Source organism: Aethalodelphis obliquidens, unplaced genomic scaffold (genome assembly GCF_003676395.1).
Source record: "Aethalodelphis obliquidens isolate GAN/ISIS:26980383/991018 unplaced genomic scaffold, ASM367639v1 scaffold7, whole genome shotgun sequence".
NCBI classification, from domain to species: domain Eukaryota; kingdom Metazoa; phylum Chordata; class Mammalia; order Artiodactyla; family Delphinidae; genus Aethalodelphis; species Aethalodelphis obliquidens.
This window is the reverse complement of record NW_020837951.1, coordinates 7,502,540-7,524,580: the sequence shown is the minus strand read 5'-3', so window position 1 is coordinate 7,524,580 and position 22,041 is coordinate 7,502,540. Positions and strand designations below refer to the sequence as shown.

The window sequence follows — 22,041 nt, the reverse complement described above, 5'->3', positions numbered from 1 at the left end:
AAAGGAACACGCAAGAACAAGCAGTATGGCTAAATTCATTTATTCTGAAATAAAAAGTGAAACAGGAGTCGAATCACCCGGGCACAAACCCGTCCCCGCCTCCACCTTCTCTCTCCGACCTACGCTATCAATAAATAATTTTCCCCAGCCCCAAATATTTAATAGAAGGTCCTCCCCATTTACCAGCGCCAACCTCCAATGTGATACAGGGGGCTTCCCTACCTCCAGAATATACAAAATGTTACACAGTTACAGTATAAACACTGGGGAGGGAGCCCACCCCGCCACCAGCTTATGTCCTTGCCTGGCCTCGGTTTGCCCAACCTGCCCAAGGCCTGTGAGAGTGCTGCCCAGTTGTCTGGCTGGGCAAGGGGGAGGGGGGGCACTTGTGCCCCAAAGTGCCTCTGAATGGAGGACTGCTTGGTGGGGGTGAGGAGACCAGCAGGGAGCCCCTGCTCCCCAAGAACGGCAGCCTCATAAATAAACTACCTTTACTGAGCCTCCGGCTCTTTGTTTTTCTGGAACTATTAATAGCCCAGAGATCAAGACACAGCCCTGGCCAAGATGGCAAGGGGTCTGCACCTATTTGTCTCCCCCCATTAGACAGGGGGCTATACCCCTTTTCAGGGGTTTTTTTAGGGATGAAGGGGTGCCAGGAAGGAGGGACGGGGCAGCAGGTACGGACAGGGGCAGAGCGCCCCAGCCCCAGGTCTCCGGTCTTTGCCCGCTAGTGTCAGGCAGTTAGACCACCAAGATCTTCACTTCATCGTTGTCGTCAGTCTCGTAGAAGAAGGGGACGCAGGTGCTGCTACCCAAGACTGGGCACTCCTGGGGGTTCTGGATCTCGCGCAGCAGTTGCATGATCTGCTGCGCAGTGGGGTTCTCAGGGGTCGTCTGGCCCCGCAGGGCTTCCCCCTGGGTGGGGTCCACGTTGTCCTTGAGGCTCACCTCGCGGAGACCTTTGTAGAGAAAGAGAGAGGCAGGGCTCGGAGTGGTGTGCCAGCTCTCCCCTGCCCGCCCGCCGGTCCTCCCCGAGGGCGCTACTCACCACCGTGCTCGGCACCACCAGGCTCCTGCGGGGCTGGGGGAGCTGTAGTGGGCTCACCAGCAGGGTTCTGGGCAGCCAGGAACTTGCCATACCATTCATTTCGCTCGCCCACCAGGCGTAATACCAGTTCCCGGAGCTCCAGCAGCTTCACCTGGAGGGACAGGCGCTCAGCACACGCACCCCACCCCACCCCCGCCCACAGAGACGGTCACAAGGACCCCTACCTTCATTTCCTCCTTGTCCTGAGCCAGGCGGCTGATGTACTCCTCCTTCTCCTGGTGCCGCGCCTTCAGCACCGCCCTCTGACTCTGATAAAGGGCGATGTACTCTCCTGCGGGGAGCGGGGAGGGCGAACAGGGCTCAGGTGCGGGGCTGCTGCGATCCAGCCCTCGGCCCCCCGCCCCGGGCCCCCGCCTCTCCACTCACCAATAGTGTCTGTTTCTCCGGACAGCTGGATACAGCGATGCTCCAGCTCCTCTACCCGCTCCTTCAGATCTACTTTCTCCTGCATGAGCGCTGTGAAACGGCCCTGAAGCCACAACAGCAGGTCAGGGCTCGGCAGCGATCTGACCGCAGGCCCCCACCCTTCCTGGACCCCACTGGGGGCGACCCACTCACCTGCAGCTTGTCCATGGCCACCTGGAGGGCCTGGTGGGTCTCCGCAGGCACACTGTCCCCCCCGATCCCGGAGGCTGGGGCCTCCTTCTCCGCCCCGTCCTGGGTCGCGGCTGCCAGGTGAGCCAGGCGCTGGCAGCGCAGCTTTTCCTCCTTCAGCTGCCCGCGCAGCCGGGCCTGCTCTTCCTCAGCACTGGCTAAGGCCGAGTTAAAAAATGCCACCTGCGGGCAAGAGGTGTGCGCATGCTTTTGTGGGGGATACTGAGGACCAGCGAGGGGCGGCGGGCGGAGGGATGCTCCTCCTCTCGGGGTCTTTGTGGGCATGCCTGTGGTTCAAGGATGACATGGCATCTGACTATGGCTCCCAGGGGAGCTTGGGGGTCCAGAGAAGTCAGAGGGAGGGAAACCACAAAGAGTGTCTGAGAGGAAGCACAGGAGGAGGTAGGAAGTAAGACAGGCAAGGAGTAGGAGGTCAGCTCACCAGCAGCTCTCGGCTGTCGAGCTCCTCCGGCACGCTCAGCTTCGGCCGGGGGGCCTCCTCATCCTTCTCCTCACCGTCTGGTCCACCTCCTGCTGGGGACACATGGAGGGGCCTCAGACAACCCAACAAGGCAGGGCGAGCAGGCCGGGAAGAGAGCGTGCCGCCCAGCTCTGCCCCTCACCTCACTCGCTGCAGGAAGAGGATTCGCTGTCCTAAAGGTCTCTTCTAACTCAATTCCACGCTGCTAAAAGTCCCCCTGCTCCTCAGGCTGGGTGTTCTCCCTGCGGGCCGTCCTACTTACCTTCCCCAGGCATAGCCATGAGGTTCAGCTGGGCTTGTAGCTGCCGGTTCTGCTGGTTGGCTGTTTCCAGGCGCTCCTAAGAGGCCAGGAAAGAAAGTGAGGAGGGACACAGGTTGCAGGCTTTCCCGTCAGGGGCCCAGCACTCCGACGCCCTCACCTGGGTCTCCTGTAACTCCTGGTGGGCCATCTGGACCGCCACCTTGCCCTGGACTTCCTCGTGCTGCAGCTGGTCCATGAGCTGCGTTTGCAGCAGCGCCTGCTTTTGCAGCCCCGCCTTCTCAGAGGCCAGCTGCTGATAGGCAGCCACGTACTGCTGCAGGTGGCTCAGGTACTGGTCCCGCTGCTGCTGCAGATCCTGAGCCTCCTGGCTCTTCACCTCCACCTGCGGGAAGACGCTGGGGGTGAGGACAGGCTGTGGCTCGCTTCCGCAGTTGGAGCCCATAGACTGGGGAGGTTGGGCACAGACCCCTCTGTCTGAGGCAGGCACCGCGAGGCTCTGCTGGCTGCCCAGAGCCCCATGCCGCCTTCACCCAGCCCTCATAGCAAGCTTCTTTCTATCTTAACTTGAGGCCGCAGACAGGTGGAAAAGTAGAGCTCCAGCCAACATCTGTGAGGTGCACACTGAACGCCTAAGGCTTTACATGCATGATTCTCTAATCTCCAACACCTCTAGGAGGAAAATGATAACCTCCTTTTTTTTTTCTTTTCTATTTTTTTGGTAGCTCCACACCACCACGCAGGATCTTAGTTCCCCAACCAGGGATCAAACCCGCACCACCTGCCGTGGAGTCTCAACCACTGGACCGCCAGGGAAGTCCCGCTAACCTTTTAAGATAAGGAAACTGAGGCTTAGAGATGCGAGGGCTGAACCCAAGGAGCTGGCCACCGTACACACTCTCTTCCCCTCTAATTAGGGGCTCGATGCCTCTAGCGGGGACAATGACCTATGGCCCAGGGCTACTCAACTCTGAAAATCAGAGGCCGGGGGCAACAAGCAGTCACAGGCTCTGAAGGACTCTGGGGTCACCTGTCCTGGCCCCAGGTCCCTGGCTCCCCAGAGGCTGGTGCCTATCTCCTGGCCCTCCCGCTGGGGCAGGGCTTACCGTCTCCTTCAGCTCTCCTAGCCTCCCCTGCAGCTGCTCCAGCTCCTTGGCCAGCTCCTTCTTGATGTGCTGCTCCGAATGCAGCGCGCTGGTTATCTCCATGTTCTCGTTGGACTGCACAGAGAGAAGCAATCAGCGGCCACCCAATGCAGCTGGAGACCCCAGAACTTGGTGTCTGCCACCCACAGCTCAGGGAAGGGTGGAGGCAGGTAGGAAAGTCTGCCCCTTCCCCCCATAACCCTCCGAGCAGGGCTCTCCGACTCACAGACTGCCTTCGTGGGCACCATTTCACAAAAGGTCCATATCACCCATTTTACAGGTGCGAAAACCAAGGGCCCAGACAGGTTAAGTGCCTCGCCCCGCCCCCAGAGGACTTGGCCAGGGAGGAGGGCAGGCTGGCCGCGAAGGGCTGCGCACCAGCCTGACGAATCCATTCTGCAGTTCAGCCAGCTGCTCCTTGAGCTCGCGGTTCTGGAACAGCGCGCGGCTGATGGTGGTGCGGTCGCTCTGCATGCTCTCTAGAATCTGCCTGCGCTCCTCGGCCTGCTGCCCCCAGCACTCGGCCGCCCGCTCCAGCTCCAGCAGCCGCTGCTCCTGTTCCTGATTCAGGCGACTCAGACTTTCGTTGTCCTTCACCTGAGCCTGCAGCTGCTGTGCCAGGCTCTGCAGTTCCTTCTGTAGCTGTTCGGCCTCCGCCTGCAGCCGTTGTTCTACCTCCGAGGGCCCGGCTGGGGGCTCCTGAGGCGGAGGCACAGCTGAGAAAGGGAGCACACCGTCAGGGCCTCTCGCCTCTGCAGTCTCCAAAAACCGCTTTTGTTTTGTTTTTTTTTTTTTGGCCACACCAGTGCGACATGAGGGATCTTATTTCCCCAACCAGGGATCGAACCCGTGCCCCCATGCAGCAGAAGCACAGAGCCTCAACCACTGGACCGCCAGGGAAGTCCCTCCAAAACACCCTCTTCTTGGTCCACAGCTCCTGATTCAGCCTCCTTGCCCCAAATCTTGGCTTCCTGGCTCAATCTTTCAAGACACGTTCAGACAGAGTTCCTCACATCTTTATGCTCAAGACCACAGTGGGCACTTCACCCCTTTTTTGCAGATGGGGACCCTGAGGCGCAGGGAAACTGCAAGACTTGCCAACTCCTGGGACAGACCTCTTTCCCTTGGCCACGGTGCCCTTCCACCCACTCACCTCCATTCTCAGCCGCCCTCACCAGCGCCAACACAACCCTGCTCCCGGATCCCCTGGCCCTGGCTTACCCATCTCGGTCCTCAGTTTGGCCAAACTGGTCTCCAGCTCCCGCACCTGACTCATGCTGCACTCCTTTTCTTCCCTCAACTTGCCCATCTGCCCAAAGCATGGGTGGGGGGGTGGGGGGAGAGCACAGGAGGGGGTCAAGGCCAGGCGACCACCTCCCTCTCCACCCCCACCCTCTAGATACACACTTCCACCTCTGGCTGCACACAGCAAGTGTCGTGATTCCTATTTCACAGATGCCCAGGTGACCTGTCTAAGGAGGGGGGTAGAAGGTCACCTCTCACCTGCTCCAACATCTGCTGCATCTTCTGCTGCCAAACGGCGTTCTCTTCTTTCATATTCACCACATACTGGTCTCTCTCTGCCTGCAGCTGCTTCAGAGAATCCTTCAGCTGCGAGAGTGGGCACAGAAGTTACCACGGGCTGTCTGGGGCCTCACCTGCTCCCGGTCACCTGGGGTCATCGTCCTCCCGCACCCCTCTCCCTGCACAATCTCACCCGCTCCACATGGGTCTCCAGCTGTGCCTGCTCGTTCAGGGCCTGCTGTAACTGCTGGCTGCTGTCAGCGGTAGGTTGACTAGAAAACTGGATGGTGAAAAATGAGGTTGGATTTGGGAAGCCCAGGCTGCCCCACACAATGCCCCCCAAAAGGTCAACGTACAACTCAGGGTTGTCCTCGTGTTATTAGAACCAGGTCCACAGGCTTTATTTTTACTAAATACTCATGGCTCCCCAACCACCCCAATCCAGTGTGTATCCTTCTCGACCCTTCTCCATACACACGCAAACACGTTTAATTAACGCACAGTGCAGTTGTGCTGTCACGGGGTGTATCATATATGGTTCTGCACCTTAATTTCACTTTGCTGCAAACAAGATATACTTAATTTCTGTAATGGTTACATAGTAGTCCAATAAATGAACATGGCATACTTTAACCGTACCCTTACTGAGGGCAGGAAGGCAGAAAATCACTGTGCATGCAGGAAAACTAAAGAGGAGGCTCTCTGAGACCTGAGCGCCCTGTCTACCTGGAGGCTTGGCCCCGAGAGGAAGGGAGCGGACTCTCGGGCTAGCCTTGTAACTGTCATCCATAAAACAATGGTTTTCAACCAGGATTCTTTAAAAATAAAACTAAAAAAGGCCTATCCCTGAGCTTCTGATTCCAGAGGTCTGGGCAAGGCCCCAGTTTTTCTCCTATCTCTAGAGGAGTCTATGGCAGGACCAGAACGAGGATCCAAATGCTCTGGCTCCTGGCCGGAGGCCACCCACAGTGACCCTAAGAGGCCCGGGCCCCGCCAGGTGGGGCCCGCACTCCCTGGGGCTCCAGGCCCACCTGCCGCAGCAGCAGCTCGGACATCTCCACCTTCTTCTGCAGCTCCTCCATCCCCAGCTGCATGGCCGCCTTCTCTTTCGCCATGACCCGCAGCTTCTCCTCCAGCTCCGAGGTCTGCTGCTTCAGGTCCTCGTTGCTTTTGCTGTGACCGGAGGTAGTGGAGGGAGGCGTGAGTAAAGAACAGAAAGGGTCACTCCGGTGACCAACCCACTACCTTTGCCACAGAACCACAGAACAGTTGCTTTGGAAGGGACCCCAGGATCAAGAGTCACAAGTGGCAGGCCACAGAGAGGACATGAGTGGCCTGAGGCCACAGCAGGAGTCGGTGGCACAGCTGGGACAGCAGAGCCTGGCTCTGCACGCATGCGAAGCTGTATACCAGCTCCTCACCCGCTCCCTCAGCTCCTCCCCACTTCCCAGCCCTCCCCCACTATCCCTATCCTACTTGTTCTTGTATAAGTCCAGCCTGAGGGCATCTCGCTCTTTGGTTAATTCTTTGTTGTACTGCAAACACAGAGAGGCGAGGTCAGGAGAAGGGAGGTGGAAGATGCAGACTAACAGCAGCAACAGGACGACTCCCAGCAACACGTCCTCACCTGGTGTCAGGCTTTATATTTTTTCAAAGCACTTCCAAGCTCACGTTCTCATTTGGTTTTAATAAGAACTCGGGAAGGGTGGAAAAGGCAAGTGGAGAGCTCTAACTCACGGCGGGCTCACAGGCCCAGGGACAGCAGGTAACACTGCCATCATTCTCACTGCTATCAGCCCCATGTCTGAACCTTTCCTGAACACTCTCTCAGCCAACATTCCCATTTCAAGCTCACAATCACCCTGGGAGGCAGTTACTACCTCCATTTTACGGGTGAACGACACGGAGCGTTAGAGGTTAAGTGGCTCGCCTAACATCACTTAGAGCTGGGACTCTTGAACCATGTTCTCTCCCCGGGGCGGGAGCACAGATATGATGCGGGGATTAAATTGTATTGTAATCTCTTGTTCATTTTTTGAATGGATGATACACTCACACAGCCCCTAACTCAGAAGGTGCCGAAGTGCCACGTCTCTCAGCCATCCTGTTCCTGTCCCCTGGGCTTTTATGAATCCTTTCCCACCTGTCTTATACGTATTTCACACACGTACTTCTCTCTCTCTTAGTGCGGTAACGGATAAAAATACTGTTCTGAACCTTCACAGCCCGAACACCTAGCACTTGGGCCAGAGCCCGCAGCCAGTAAAGGGCAAGGCTGGCGCTCCGGCTGTGGGCTCTGCATCCAGCGCTCGCTCTAGACAGCACTCCCCCCTCCCCCAACAACTCGCCATAGCAACCAACTCGCGCCCGGGTTGCTTCTCACAATCACACAACTTTAAAGCAGCAACACAGGGCCAGTGCTGCCTTCTGGGCAGCAAGTCACTCCATGCTGCCGAAGGGACCTTTAGGCTCACCCCACCCACGTACCACCTCCAGCAGATGGGCAGACTGCTGGGCTCACCCTATCGGCCTGCTTCTGCTGCGTGGAGACGGCAGACAGCGTCCGTTCCAGCTCTCCCACACGCTGCCTGGATGACCGCAGGCAATTAGCAAGGTCCTCCAACTCTTCTGAAATGACAGCATGAGAAGGGAAGCCCAAAGAAGGAATCTCGCTGAAGGCCAGCCAGTGTGCCCCTCGGGCCGAGGGGTCAAAGGGTGCCTAGATTCCCACCTGCTTTCTGCCTGGCTGCCTGTTGGGTGTGAGCCAGAGCTGTCTGTAATTCCGTCTTCTCAGACACCAGAATCCCTATGGTCTGGATGTGGACCTTTGGGAGAAAGGGCAAACAAGTGCTAAAAGCAGAAAAGCAATGTTTCCTGGGGGCCGTGAGGGACCCTGGTTCAGCCCACTCACCTGCAGCTGTTCTCTCAGAGCCCCTTGTTCCTTCACGAGCTTCTTCTCAAATTCCTTCTTCTCCTGCAGGAAAAGAGAAGAAACAGCTCTTACTGGTAGGCAGAGGTGAAATAGCAAAGGATATAGCCCCCAGAATGTCATCACTGGCCCAGGACAGGCCCACCGATGAGAACAGATAATTGGCCACCCCGGGAGTAGGGGATGGGTGGGGAGGGGCAGGGGGTAGGCCCCCTCTTTCTCCAGGCTGCCAGCAGGCAAGAGGAGAATGGGCCTCTACATCTGACTCCTCCCCCAAACCCATCAGCCACGGGAGGAGCAGACAAAGAAATCGCGTTACTTTTTCCAGTCGATCCAAAGTTTCCTGTTTCTCTTGTTTCTGTGGGGAGAGTCATAGGAAGGTGACTGAGATTGTCCCCCTTTCTCACGATCCTCAGACCAAGGAGGAGGGACGGGCAGGGGCCAGGAATGGGTTAGAAAGGGAGAGTTCATGGGGACATAAATGGATGAACGCTTCTCAAGCTAAGAGACTTTGGGTCTTGGCAAGTTTTAATCACGGCTACAGTAGTGAGAGTCTGGATCTGATTCCCTTGAAGGGACAATGACATAAACCTCTAGAAATGGAGTCTGAGAAGGTCAGACCACCCTCTGCCAGCTCACAATATGGAAGGGGGCATTCATTCACTCAAGGAATGTTTCCTGAGCACACACTGCAGGCCAGGTTCCGTTCTTAAGAGCAAAGATATGGGAACGAAAAGGACCTTTAAATCTCTGATTTTTTGAGCTTAAAGGAACCTTGGACACCCTCTAATCCTACCTCCTCAGGAAACTAAAGCCCAGAGAGGACAGCTGACTTGTCCAAGGTCCAAGTCGGAACAAATCAGGGGCTGAGTCAGGGCTGGGACACACCGGTCAAGCTAGTGCTCCCCCTACAGGCAACAGCCCCAGGGCAAGCGTGGGGAGGACTCAAGTGGGGGGTCTCTGGAGAACAGAGTAGGCAAAGAGGGCAGCCACAGAGAGAGCCATGCTGCGTGCCGTGCTCCGGGGTCCCTCCAGCTGAGACCTAGGCCCCCCTGCACCCCATTCTCCCTTGGCACCGGGGTCCCCACCCCCTTTCTTCAGAGCCCCAAGGTGAGACTGGGGCCCCAGATTGGCAGCGTGGAATCCGGGGACAACGCTGGACTCTTACCAATTGCTCTATCTTGCTACTGAGTTGTTTGTTTGTTAGATTGCTGGAGTCCATGGCTACTGATAGTTCTTGGTACCGGCTCTGAGGCGCATGCAGAGAGGAAGAGGAGGACTTGGAGGAGGGGTGGGGGAGGCAGAGAGAGCGATCACTAGGGTTGGGGGGTGTCTGGGCTGTGTCAGCTGGTAGTGGGGCACGCAGCCCCCGCTGTGGGAGGAGGGAGGTGGGGGCAGGTGGGGGCTGGCCTGCAGGGTCACCGGGCCACGGTGCAGGCCCCCTTACCTCCAGATTCTTTATGTCAGTACAGGATGCTAGACCCTCCCCGTTGATGTAAGATGGAGACTAGGAGAGATGAAAGGGTTCACATGGAAACGTGATCTATCCCCCTCAAGGCCTAAGCCCTCCAACATCTTCCCCATCAACTGGCAACATTTCCTTTTCTGCCTAACTTGCCACCCGCCCCTTAACCCCTTCCTGTGCAAATTTCTCCTTGTTCTTAATTCCCCCTTGTCCCCCCCTCCCAAGCAGCTCTCATCTACAGGATAAAATGATGTAACCAATCTCATGATCCAACCCCTTCATTTGGACAGCGTCAAAGAGGAGACTCAGGGCTTCCCTGGTGGCACAGTGGTTAAGAATCCACCTGCTAATGCAGGCGACACGGGTTCGAGCCCTGGTCTGGGAGGATCCCACATGCCGCGGAGCAGCTAAGCCCGTGTGCCACGACTACTGAGCCTGCACTCTGGAGCCCGCGAGCCACAACTACTGAGGCCCGCACGCCTAGTGCCCGTGCTCTGCAACAAGAAGACAGCGCAATGAGAAGCCTGCGCACCACAACGAAGAGTGGCCCCCGCTCGCCACAACTAGAGAAAGCCTGCGTGCAGCAACAAAGACCCAATGCAGCCACAAACAAACAAATAAATGAATAAATTTATAAAAAAAAAAAAAAAAAAAGAGACTCAGAGAAGTAATGACTAGCTAAACATCATCCAGCCAAGCTGCCTGGTCCCAGGACCTTCCCTTCCTCTTGGGAACCTCTGTCTCGGTTTCTTTCCGTCATATTTTCCTTCCCTCTCTAGCCCACTCCGGGCTCCAATTTTGGGGGTGGTACCTCGGACACAAGACCGTTGAGCTGCTGAGATAGCTGTCGCAGGCTCTCAGTGGATGAGAAAGATCTGAGGATGAACACAGCAGTCAGGGGTGCAGGAGGCTCGATGGGAAAGAGGGGGTCACGGGCAGTGGCCTAGGGATTGCTGGCCCCGCGGGAGACACTCACGTGCTTTCGTCAACGGGACTAGGATCATTGTCAGCATCACGGTTCTGTTTGGAAAGAAACGTATGAATCGGTCATTCAGTTTCCAGTAAGAACCACCCATGGCGCCAAGCTCATTCCAACCGCTTTCCGTCTGCCCGCACCTCAAGGAGAACCTGCTCTTGGCCTCCCCCACCCCAGTCCTCAGGAAGGGCGCCTCGCTCTAGGAGCCAAGCTACCTGAAGAAAGGGGAAGAGGCTCCACGGTAGGTCCAGTCCTCCAGGAAGGAGGAGGGGATGAGCACAGAGTGGGGCAGCAGGCCAAGGGGGAAGAGGCACGAACCTGAGTTGATGCCATGCTAGTGACACGGGGGGGACTAGCACAGGGGGAAGGGACACCGCCAGGTGACACGGTGTCATCAGCAGACGGTGTAACAGGAGCGGCGCGGTCTTTGGGCGCCTGTCACAGAACAGAGCAGGGGGTTAGGGGGCCACGCAGGGCAAAAGTCGTCTCACTGCCATGAATGGAGGGGTGCAGAGCGGGTAGGACAGGTGTTGCTGCAGTCAGAGTGACAGTCACACATGCTGGGAGCCACTCTGGGGGGTGGCTACGGCTCGCCCAGACCTCGGGCCAGTCTGCAGCCTTCCAGGACTGCACAGCCTCCTTCGAGAACACGAGGGCCTTGTTCTCCCTGGAGCTCAGCTCCCTGGCTGACCTACGGCAGCTACAGCAGGTGGAAGGAAGGTGTGCCAAGTCAGGGAGAAGCAAGGCCCTGCTCTTCCAGAAAGCCAGTCTGTGCCCAGAGGGCCCCTCACCCGGGGCCCCACGCTGGGCAGAGGGTGGCAGTGATGAAGGAGCAGAGCGATCTGCCTCTTTCTTCTTGTTCTCCCTTCCTTCCTTCCATCCTTCCTGCAACTACTGGTGTGTCTCCATGACTCAGGCCTTTGCTGGGAAAGAAGCTGCCCAACGAGAAGGCTCTCCCTGCTCTTACAGGTAAAAAGAAAACCATGGCCACTACCCATCCCAACCTCCTGGCTCCAAAACACCTACCCAACCAAGAAACAGCTGAGAAACCAGAGGTAAGACGTCTATGCTTTGACTCCTGTCATCCTGGAGAACAAACGTGGGATTGAGGGCCAGGAGCCACGGAGAAGTTCTCTCTTGGCCCAAATGGATCCACTTGCTTGACCAGAGCCCCACTCGGCCTCTCTCCAGGCTCAGGCCTGACACTTAGTCCAAGCCTCTGGCTCGAGGGATCTAATGTTCAATAGGTGAGATGGGGAAGAGGGCTGATAAGCCAAAGCTTGACGAGGGAAGAGCACCGGGGAGCCAAGGCCTGGCCAACGAAGCTGAGTCTGGAAGGAAGAGGCTGCACCTCTCTTGGGGGAAAGGGCTGCCTGCTCTCTGGAGCCTCAGCCCTGGCCTCTGAAAACCCAAAGCTACTGCCCTCCTTAGAGCAAGCAGCACAGAGCCTGGGGAGCTGAAGATGAATCAAGCTGTTTGCTTGGTGACTGTCCACGCTGTGACCTTTGACGCCAGAACCTGGTGTTGCCTTGTCAACCTGGACTACTGAATCTAATAGGTAAGAGCGGGGGTTCAGCAGCTGGCTAGGCATGAGACTTTGGGGGAGGGGAGCACACTCTTAGCCACGGGCCCTGGCGAGCCCTGGGTCCCTCCTGGCCTCTTGGGTGCCCACGGATCCCTAGCATTAGAAACAAGAAAGCTCAGAAGGGGAAAAAAGTCTTTTTCTGAGGACTTAAATATACTTAATATGACAACTTTGTGAGCAACCAAGTTATTTCATAATTTTGAGTCATATAGCTAAGTATGGAATTTTAAAAAACATTGTCCACTCCCCTCCAATGTCCCATCCCATTAAAAAAAAAAAACCTTATTTTTCTATCCACTAGTCCTCAGTTCTGGAAATGTCATCAGCTCTGCCCAGGATACTGCAATCACAGGCCTGCACTACTAGAGCAGAAAACTTAAGTGAGAAACAATTATTGATATAGAGAGAATTTTAAAACGACAAGAAGGGAATATGGGGATCTGCGTCTTCATTTCCAGGAGAGCAGAAGGATGCGGGCCCAGGGTCTTAGAACAAGAGTACAGATGCACAGCTTCGGGACTCCTGTAGGCCTGCGCTCCCCTCCCCGTGCCACCCAGCATCTCCTCTGAGTCAACAAGGTGAGTCACAGCACCTGGACAGACCCGACCGACCGGGCATGAGCAGTCCTGATGATTGAAAGACTCTCTAACCCCAGCCAACAGTTCCCCGTCCCAGCCCCTCTCCCCGTGCCCATCTCCAGCAGGACCTGGCCCCCTTCCAGCCCTACTCCTCTAGCCTGGCAGATGTCCCCCGAGGAAGTTAATTAAGGAGGAAGTGACAACATCATGTCCGGAGGAGGTCATCTCCTAGTCCAGGGACACCCCAGGCTCCCCGCCTTTCTGGAAAGTACTCTGCGAGCTCATAATCCTGGCTGTTACCTGTATTACACCCTCTGCCTGGGACTCCCATTTCCCCTACTCTCAATGTGGATGACTGCTACCCACCTCTAATCTTCAAACCGGTCTCAAATGCCACACCCTCCAGCCTCGAGTCCATTTAGAACCAAGCTCTGCCTTGTCGAGCATTTGGAATATTGCCACATTCCAAATGTTTCTTTCATCTGTTTTCTACAGCCCCTAGCAACATGCCTCTGCTCTCAAGGGCCCACTGAATATGGTTAAATGTCCAGTTAATTTTTAAAAGAGAATAGGGGCAGAATGTCCTGACCACTCATGTGTTTGGTTAACCTCACATCCCTTACAGATAGCTCCACTGAAAAAAATAACCTCAATCCTTGTAACTATAATGCAAACTCCTTTTCTCTTAACCCTACATTCCCTACTGCCAAACCAAAATGAACTGATCAACTCAAAAAAAAATCACCAACTACTTTGTGGTCTATTGGTCTTTTGGGGTCAGATGCCCAGGGGCCAAGACTTGAAGGCTTGGTTTTATTTAACCTCTCCTAGTTTGATAGCACCACGGACATTCAGACTGGAGGCTCAAAGAGCCCAAATCCCACACACCTGCTCTGGAAGCTATTCCCAAGTTACCTTTAACCTCCAAGGAGCATCTCACCTTCTCCAAGACGATAAAAGATGGGGGGGGGGGTCAGGGGGGAACCCAATCAACCAAGCAGGTGAAAAGCAGACATGAACAGGCCCAGGGTTAATGACAGCAACATAAAATAAGCCAGAGGCCAAGTATCCCCCAAACCAGAGAAGCCTCAGGGCATGCAGAGCTGGGAGGGAGCAAGCCAGAGAGGGGGTCTCGGCACTGCCTCACCTTCCACTTGTCCAATGGGGGGATCGCTACCCCATTGGAGCGGTTAAGGTCGGACACCAGCACCTTCAGAATGTCCTGAATCTATAGGAGGCGAAAAGGGAAAAACAAGGGCAGGGAGAGAAAGAGAAAAGTGGCTTAGAGAGGCAAGAGAGTCAGGGAAGGAAGAAGAGATGGGTTCAGGGCAATGGAATGCTGGAGAAGACAGAAAGGGATCAATACCACAGCCTGTGCCATTATCCAAACAGCCACTTGCTGCCTTGCCAGAGGCAGAAATCAAGGTAAACAGATGGAAAAGTCCCCGGAACAATGCAGTCACATAGCTCCTTAGGCCAACAGTGCAGCTCTTAATAGCTTCTTAGACCCTCAGGCCCAGACTTTTAAAAACCAGACTTCAGAACAAGGGTCCGCTTGAACAAAGTGGGCTACAGCTAAAAAATAAGTCTGAAAGACAAGGATCTGATCCAACAGTGTCATCTTACAGATGAGGAAACTGAGGCCCAGGGGAAGAAGTGATCTTCTTGAAGTCACCCAGCAAGCTGGTGGCAAAGATGGCCTTGAAACTCAGATGATCTCCTAATCCAAGGGACTAGGGATTCTCCTCACCACACCCTGGGGTTCTGTTGGTGCCTCTAAATGGAGAGCCTGAGGACAAGAGGCTGTTCTCACTGCCTGGCTTCCCACTGAGGACGGGGCTGAGGAAGATCACCAGAGCAGTAAGTCAAATAGCAACTACTCTTTACTGAATGTTTACTCTGCACCAGGCCCTGTATTAGGAGATTGTTATAAAAACCACAACAATCTCATTTAAACTTCATAAGTGTAAGACAGTATTACCCCAGTTTTACCAATGTGGAACCAGAGACCCAACGAGCTTAAACAATTTGCCCAAAACCATATCCCCAACAGAGGGAGAGGTAGAATTCAAACCCAAACTTCTTAGCCAATATCTGACATTTCTTCCACAATCTTAACCACTGCCCTCTCCTGCTGTCCCTTGAGCACCCCATCCCCGGAAGGTGGCAAGACTCACATCCTCAGGTGAGGGACAACCACCAGAAGTGGTTTTCTCCGGGCTACTGCCATTCTTGATCTTTCTTTTTTTCTTAGCTGCTGCAGGAACACCAGGGCTGTTCTTCTGCTGATACTCCCTTAACTGCAAAAAGGAAAAGCAGTGAGGCTCATGAGACCTATAAGCCCCCTATATTCACATCTTACTTTACAGTTTACAGGAAGCAGAGGTGGAAAAGTAAACATTTAATCAGACATCAGGGTCCTTTCTTACACCTCTTTTAGAGCTGCACACCACTGCTTCTCAAACTTTTACATCAGTGTATCCTAATGGCAGAAGGCAGTGAACGCACACACCCCTAGTGAATCTGGGAACGTAACAGAAAGAGGACAACCCAAACACCATTTCAGAGAGAAGTCTATTATAATCTTACAAATCTATGCAAACGTCATCCCTAAGCACATTAATATAAAAGGCTTTTTCTCTCTCAAGAGAATCAAGCAAAACTGATGCTCCAGTCCCATGTTTATCCTGTGGCACTCAGGGCAACCCATGTTCAGATGATGATTTGGGAAAGAGTCCCAGCTGTGAAGTTCAGTTTCACGCGATCTGTTCCACAGAGGATAAGCAGATCTCACTCCAAAGGAGCACTGAATGACGGGCATTCTGGTCTCAGAATCACAGCGCATTAGAATGTAAGGTAGAAGATTCAGATTAAAACTGTGAAAGTCTCTCTGGATAGAAACCTGGGAAAAAACCAAACTAAACAAAGCACATTCTCCCCACTGCCACCCAGAGATATTGTCAATGTTTCGAGATCACTGGCTTTTTACGCTATCGACACCAAAGGATGGGGTACAGTCTAGAGTGAGGGAGCCTGAAACCCAGGTGGGACCTAGGTCCCATAGTCCCAAGTCCCCTTCAAGCTAGAAATTTGTGCTGCGACCAGAGAATCCGGAAGGAATGTGAAAACACAGGGGGACTGGGTAGTAAGATCAAACACCGGGCTCGTGGCGGTAATGACAGTTCAGAGGGGGATTATGACGTAACTACTTTCCACTCCTCCCTACCGATGCCCGAGTCGCCGTTCAGCGGTGGGGGAGGGGAACGCAAGGCCAGGACCGAGGTCCTTGAGACCGGGAGCCCAGGGAACCCAGGAGGTCCGGTTCTGGGCGGCAGGAGGCGAGGGCCGAGCCTGGTGCGGGAAGCCCCTGGGGTCACCGGCCCAAAGTCACCCCGGGGTGACGAGCGAGGGCGGGGGCTGGGCTGCCGGGGGGCGGGACTGGCTGAGAATACTTTTGGAGGGGGACGCCAAGGGGCGCCGAGAGGCTCGCCCCGTGTGCCTCGAAGGCAGCACAGACTCTGGCCATGGCCCGGCCGTCGGAGGGGTCTCGGGCTGGGTCAGGGAGCCGCGACCCCGCACGTTTTACCTTTTTCTTGGCCGCAGCCAATTTGCTCTGTCGGGTTTCTTCCGACATCCCGGGACGGGGCGGGGGAAAGGGGGGGGGCCACATCAGCACGATCCCGGCAAGCACTGCGGAACTGCTTCCGGCAGCCACAGCGCCGCTGTGAGACGAAGCCAAAAGAGGAGGGACCAGGGCGTTACTAGGCCGCAGCGGTTTGAGCAGAGCCTCAAATCCCTAATCCTATTAGTCGATGAGAAAGTTGAAAGGGAAAGAGGCGTGGCTAAACCACAGTTTACCAGGAGGGACGGGGGAAGGCCTAATAAAGACTGCGTGCGCAGCCGCTCTCCTTGTCCACCTGGTCGACGAACGGCGGGGAAGGGCGGGGCCGGATCTCGCAGCGTGCTTACGTAGCTATAGCTCTGTGGAGTTTCGGTGTGCGTCAGAGAACTGCGAATACCGGGCGGACCTGAGGGGCCGCTTCTCCGCACCCGCCCTGGACCCTCCGGCACTGCAGAGCTCCCCGAGTCAGGGGCCCCGGACCCCAGGGCTGAGGAGGTGGGCGAGGAGCGGACAGCAGGGGGAAAGCACATCTCTTCCCAGTCACTTTTCCTGACTCCCCGAAGCTCTGCCCCAGACTTTTCTCTCCCCAGAGATCGCCTCCAGAGACCACCCCCCCCTTCCCCTGCTCCACATCAGAATCTCTCCTTCCTCCAGAATCCCTACCCCGATCCCGGGAGCGTTATCTACCCTCTTCCCAACCGGATCCAGTCCCGGTCTCTGTACTTCACAGCAGTTCCTCCTCTCACACCCTCACAGTACCCCTTTCCTCCCAAAGCGGCCTCTAGATCCAATCAGCCTTTTTCCCTCGGATTCCTCTACAGGACTCAAGCAGGACTTTCCAAAAGTTGCCGCGGGGCTTTCCGATCCCCTGTGAGTATGCTTGTGCCCCCTTCCTTGCCCTCCACCCTGCACCCCACTGCTGCTCCCAGCCCTCCTCTCCGTCCCCAGCAGCAGCTGACCCACCCCCAGTCCTCTTCCAGGTCTTTCCCCAGCTGACCTCATTCTGCTGAGAAACTCTAGGTCATTCCTCAGTCCTTCCCCATCTTTTCCTCCTGCCCACCAAGCTTCAAAGAAGAAACAGCGTCCTGTACTTTGTCAGCGGTCCCCCCAGGCTCTCCAGATGGGCTCTGTCTCTCATCCTTCCTGACAGCACCACAAGTGGCCGGTTGGTTTTGTTCTTTTCACACCACTATCCCTCCCTCACCCATTCTACCCACATGGAAACCACTCCGTTTTCCTCGCATACGTGTACTCTCTCCTGCCTTAGGGCATTTCTATACACTGTCTGGAATACTTTTTCTTCCAGCTTTTGGCCAAACTGATGCCTACACATCCTTTAAAGTTGAGCTTCCTCAGAGACGTCTTAGGCCCACTTCGGGCTCAGGCCAATAGCTTTGTTAGCCACTCCCCTAGAACACTGTACTTCAACTTCAAAGCGCTTTTCAGACTGGTAGTTAGTTGATTGGTATTTGTCATTCACTCATTCAATTTGACGCATTCATTCGAAATAGTGCTTACTATGTGCCAGGTACTGTTGCAGACACAGGACAATCAGCGGTGAATAAAACAGAGTCCCTGCCGTCATGGTGTTTACACTCCAGTGGTATAAGGCCGTCAGTGAAAATAATATTAATGAAATATACAATATGTCAGGTGGTGATAGATGTTAGAAAACATCAGGACAAAAGGATAGTGATTGAGGTGTGGCCATGTAAACGGGGTGGTCAGGAAAGGACTTTCTGATGACGTGTGACCTGTGAGCAGAGATTTAAACGGAAATTTCTGGAGGAACAGCGTGACTGTTGGGGGTTCTATGTCTGGGACTAGGCTATACGTTCCGTGAAGGCAGGGGGCCGGGCTTGATGTCTTATCCATTGCTGAACCCCTGGAGCCTTTGCCATGGTAGCTAGTGTTTACTCACGATTTGTTGACTGATTGGTTAAAATCCCCTGTCCTAAGAATGGGAACCACGTCTTCCTCGGTCTCTTGTATTACAGTTGCTCCAACAAACATTTCCTGAAAATTAGCAGTGTACCAGGCACCGCCCTTCACAGCTTGTAGACGCAGAAAGGACAAAGATGAACTGTAGCCCCAGGGATGGGTTTTGCTACCCAATGCGATTATAAAGCCAGTGACATCATAGACTTGACAGGAGAATCCAAGATTCTCTGGGGTCAGATTGGGAACCAGGATGGGCCCTTTAGTTAAAGTTGGGTTTGGCTGGGAGTGAAAGAAAACCCCAAATAATGGTGGCTTCAGGGACCAACAGTCATCAGGGACCCATAACCTCTATCATCCAAGACACCAACTCCAGCATCCCTCCAGCTGGTAAGAAAGAGGAAGGCTAGAGAAAGGCATGCCCTTTCCCTGGAAGGACAGTTCCCAGACATCGCATATGCTATTTCTAGTTAAGTTCCACTTGCCAGAACTTAGTTATAGGGCCACATCTAATTCCAAGGGAAGCTGGGAAATGTAGTCTTATTCTGGGGTGGAGGGTGTCTATTACCAACCAGAAGCAGGGAGTGGATATTGGGGGATAATGTGTAGGTTCTGAATTGTAGATAATTGGTCAGTCTGGCTTATGACTCTTTGTGCCACGCAGCGGCCATCTCCCAAGTCTGGCCAGGCTGATGGGGCCAGCGAGGATTCTCTGCACCTTGACGTTCAGAAGCTGAAGGAGAAGAAGGACATGCTGGACAAGGAAATCTCCCAATTAATATCTGAGTAAGTCTCTTTGGCTTCCTCAGTGTGCTTAAGATAACTTTTATTTTTTTTTTTGGCCATGCTACGCCATGCAGCTTGCAGGGTCTCAGTTCCCTGACCAGGGATTGAACCTGGGCCATGGCAGTGAAAGCACCGAGTCCTAACCACTGGACTGCCAGGGAATCTCTAGATAACATTTAACTAGTGCCCAGTAACTGCAACCTAGCTTAGCATAAAAACAGGACTGTGCCAGGAATTCCCAGGAGAATAAGGGGACCTGGGAACTGGAAAGCCATGGCTCTCCCAGTCTTTTCTGGGGCCCACGGTCTCTACCTCTGCTTCTGTCCGCACATGGGCTCTGTCCTCCCTCCACAGGTGGGGTTTTCAGTGCCCAGGGGAAGCTGGCTCTTCCACAACTCCTGGGTTTTCCCATGCCCTTTGCTCCAGTCACATGGCACAGACTGAGCAGCCTTTGAATGTGCATGTCACCCTTGAGGGGATCTGATTAGCCACTCATGTGCCCATCTGTGAATCCCTTGGCTGTGACCAGGGTTACATAGTACCAGCGTGGCTGAGGCTGCCTCCCTAAGAGTACAGGGAGAATGTGCCAGGAGTGAGGGAGTAGGCAGATCTCCTGCCCTACCTTAAGCTTCATGAGGGCAGGGTCTATCTTGGCATCACTATCTTAGTTCCCAATGCCAAGCACCCAGTAGGCCCTTAGTGAACATTTGTTAAATAGATGCCTCGTTACTCTCTGAACCTTGGAGCAGCTTTCTCAACGATGTTTTCTCTCTCTCTCTCTCTCTCTCTCTCTCCATTTCTCACCCCAGAGGCTACAGTGTCGATGAACTGGAGGACCACATCTCCCAGCTCCATGAGTATAATGACATCAAGGATGTAGGCCAGATGCTGCTAGGCAAACTAGGTGAGGGAGTCCCCATGCCCCAGGGGTGGTGGGATTTTGCTCCTGGGCCTTCTAAACTTACCCAACCCCCCTACCATTCTCAACTGCCACGCTCCCTGAATGCCCTTCCCCTTCCTGGCCACCTCGCGAAGCAGCTGTACAGCTCTTACCTGAGTGCCTGCGGTTTTTCCCTCGGGTATAGAGCCTGCTTTGGAGCTATAGGTAGGTTTGAGTCTGGGCTCACCCGCCTGCCTGAGGACTAGGGTTCCCAGTCCTCCGGGGCCTACTCAGACCAATGGAGACCCCAGCCTCGCCTCAGGTGGCCGACATGCTACAGAGGCAGAAAGTGCAAGGGGAACTCTGTGGCTTAAAGGGGTATTTTGTTCCTCCTCGAACACAGTCTCACTATCTAGAGGGCTGAGCCGAGACACAGGCACCTGTGTGTCTGAGCTGGCTGGGACAGCCCACCTTGGAGGTGAGGAAACGTGTAGGTGGCCTTGGTTTCATCACCTGGCGTGGATCGGTGGGCACTCTGATGTTCAGCCAGCAGGGACCATTTGGGACAGTGCCCAGAGCTGGGCTGTCTGCCCGCTGGCTGCCTGAGTTGTAGCTCTTGTCGCAGAATTGCCCATCAGCATCCGGGCTTCCACGGCAGGAAGGGCTTCTCCGTGTGTCAGTGGGGAATGGGTCTCAAAGGAGGGGAGGGAGAAAACAGAAGTGGGTGGAGGACGATCAGGGCCCAAGAAGAAAGGAATGTGAGGGGACTGTCGCCTAGAGGGCAAGAGGAATAAGCTCTTGTTTCGACAGAACCCAGTTTGAGACCTGTCCTTCCAGGTCATAGGACCTGGAGCAGGCGGAGTGTCCTCTTTCATTCATTCAGTGAGTATTTCCTGAGCACCTACTCTGTGCTACTCAACAGGGTATGGGGACATTTTGGTGAACCAGACACTTGAGTGTCTCCATTCTCATGTGACTTACGTTTTGGTGTTGGGGTGGGGGAGGGGAATGGTCAAGAAGTAAAGGAACACAAATAAATGAATTATAAAATGTGTTAAGTGCAGTGAAGGAGACAAAAGACAGATGGAAAATATTGAGGTATGAACAGGGTGGCAGGTGGGGATGAGACAGGGTGGTCAGGGCAGGCCTCTGAGGAGACCCCTTCCCTTGGGAGGAGAGAAGAGTCTGTGAGGAGGCATGAGGAAGGGCATCACCAAGTGGCAAGGGCATGCACATGGGCCAGGGTTTGCAGCTGGCCACTGATGCAATGTGAGTGTACACTTACACTTTCAGCACATGACTCTTGCTGCTCCTTCACGTGGGTGAGGGTTAAGTGAGTCTAGTTTGGAGGGACCAGACAGGGCCCACCGTGGAGGAGCCTGGAAGGGGTAGCAGGAGGGTTATCTGGGCCAACTAGGGGAGCAGGAAGAAAGTGCTGGAGAGGGTCCTGGGTAGGCCAGGGTTTTGGCCATTTTCCCTCCTACTTCTCCCACTGGACATTCTTCCTTCCTTCCTTCCTTTCAGCTGTGATCCGAGGTGTCACCACCAAAGAGTTGTATCCAGAATTTGACCTGGACATGAATGACTGAGCTCACAGCCCCTTGTCCACGGCCCACTGGGAGAGGCCGATGTGGACATGAGAAGCAGTGAAAGCCCAACCAGAGCACCTACAGGCTTTCCAGTGAGAAAGTGTCAGAAGCCCTTTTCTAGAGAGCCCAAGCCGAGTCAGGAAGGGGTGTTCCCAGCCCTGAGGTTCCTGAAATGTTCCAGTGATACCTGTGTATGTGTATATGTATCCTGTTTGTAAATAAACATATGAGCGATTTTGGTGCGAATCTGTATGCCGATTCCCTCTCCTCTGATAGCCCCCTGATCCTACCCTGGAAAAAGAGAGCCTGCCTGGATTATAACAAACTTCCATGTGCCAAGCACTGTACTAAGTGCCTTATATCCATTATCTCTTAATGCTTCAATCCATCCTATGAGGAATTAGTATTACTATCCCCGTTTTACAGATGAGGAAATTGAGGCTCAGAGAGGCACAGTAACTTGCCTGAGGTCACACAGCCAGTAAGTGGCAGAGCAGGGATTTGAGCCCAGGTCTTAACTCTGAAGCTTCCGGTGTGCAACACTGCCTTTCTGGGCTGGGAAACAAGTGGGTAAGAGCTGAG

At 54.6% G+C, this 22,041-nt stretch overlaps 2 protein-coding genes across 7 annotated transcripts; one reads left to right on the top strand and one right to left on the bottom strand.

The window, feature by feature from the left end:
• Positions 1–24: 24 nt before the first annotated feature.
• On the bottom strand, positions 25–16,366 carry GOLGA2 (golgin A2). Of its 6 annotated transcripts, none has more exons than XM_027104692.1 (27): positions 16,231–16,366; positions 14,822–14,944; positions 13,792–13,872; positions 10,800–10,916; positions 10,482–10,525; positions 10,317–10,380; positions 9,488–9,547; positions 9,209–9,289; positions 8,360–8,398; positions 8,023–8,085; positions 7,843–7,936; positions 7,633–7,739; positions 6,588–6,646; positions 6,143–6,284; positions 5,305–5,391; positions 5,091–5,198; positions 4,809–4,896; positions 3,966–4,303; positions 3,549–3,662; positions 2,603–2,827; positions 2,446–2,521; positions 2,145–2,236; positions 1,667–1,885; positions 1,475–1,577; positions 1,273–1,379; positions 1,049–1,199; positions 25–959 (listed from the first exon to the last, which is right to left on the bottom strand). In XM_027104692.1, the coding sequence occupies exons 1-27, from the start codon at positions 16,312–16,314 to the stop codon at positions 742–744; spliced, it is 3,084 nt and encodes a 1,027-aa protein (XP_026960493.1). In that variant the 5' UTR covers positions 16,315–16,366; the 3' UTR covers positions 25–741. The 6 variants fall into 6 exon arrangements, with proteins under 6 accessions (XP_026960493.1, XP_026960494.1, XP_026960496.1 ...); XM_027104693.1 differs by having other exon boundaries at positions 2,145–2,233; XM_027104695.1 differs by lacking the exon at positions 9,209–9,289 and having other exon boundaries at positions 16,231–16,356.
• A 90-nt stretch (positions 16,367–16,456) lies between these two features.
• SWI5 (SWI5 homologous recombination repair protein) lies at positions 16,457–21,705 on the top strand. The gene is given in 7 exon segments (XM_027104106.1): positions 16,457–16,482; positions 16,650–16,667; positions 16,669–16,761; positions 17,088–17,136; positions 18,869–18,990; positions 19,800–19,894; positions 21,395–21,705. Coding segments are annotated over 7 exon segments (468 nt in total). The 3' UTR covers positions 21,460–21,705.
• The last annotated feature ends 336 nt before the right edge of the window (positions 21,706–22,041 follow it).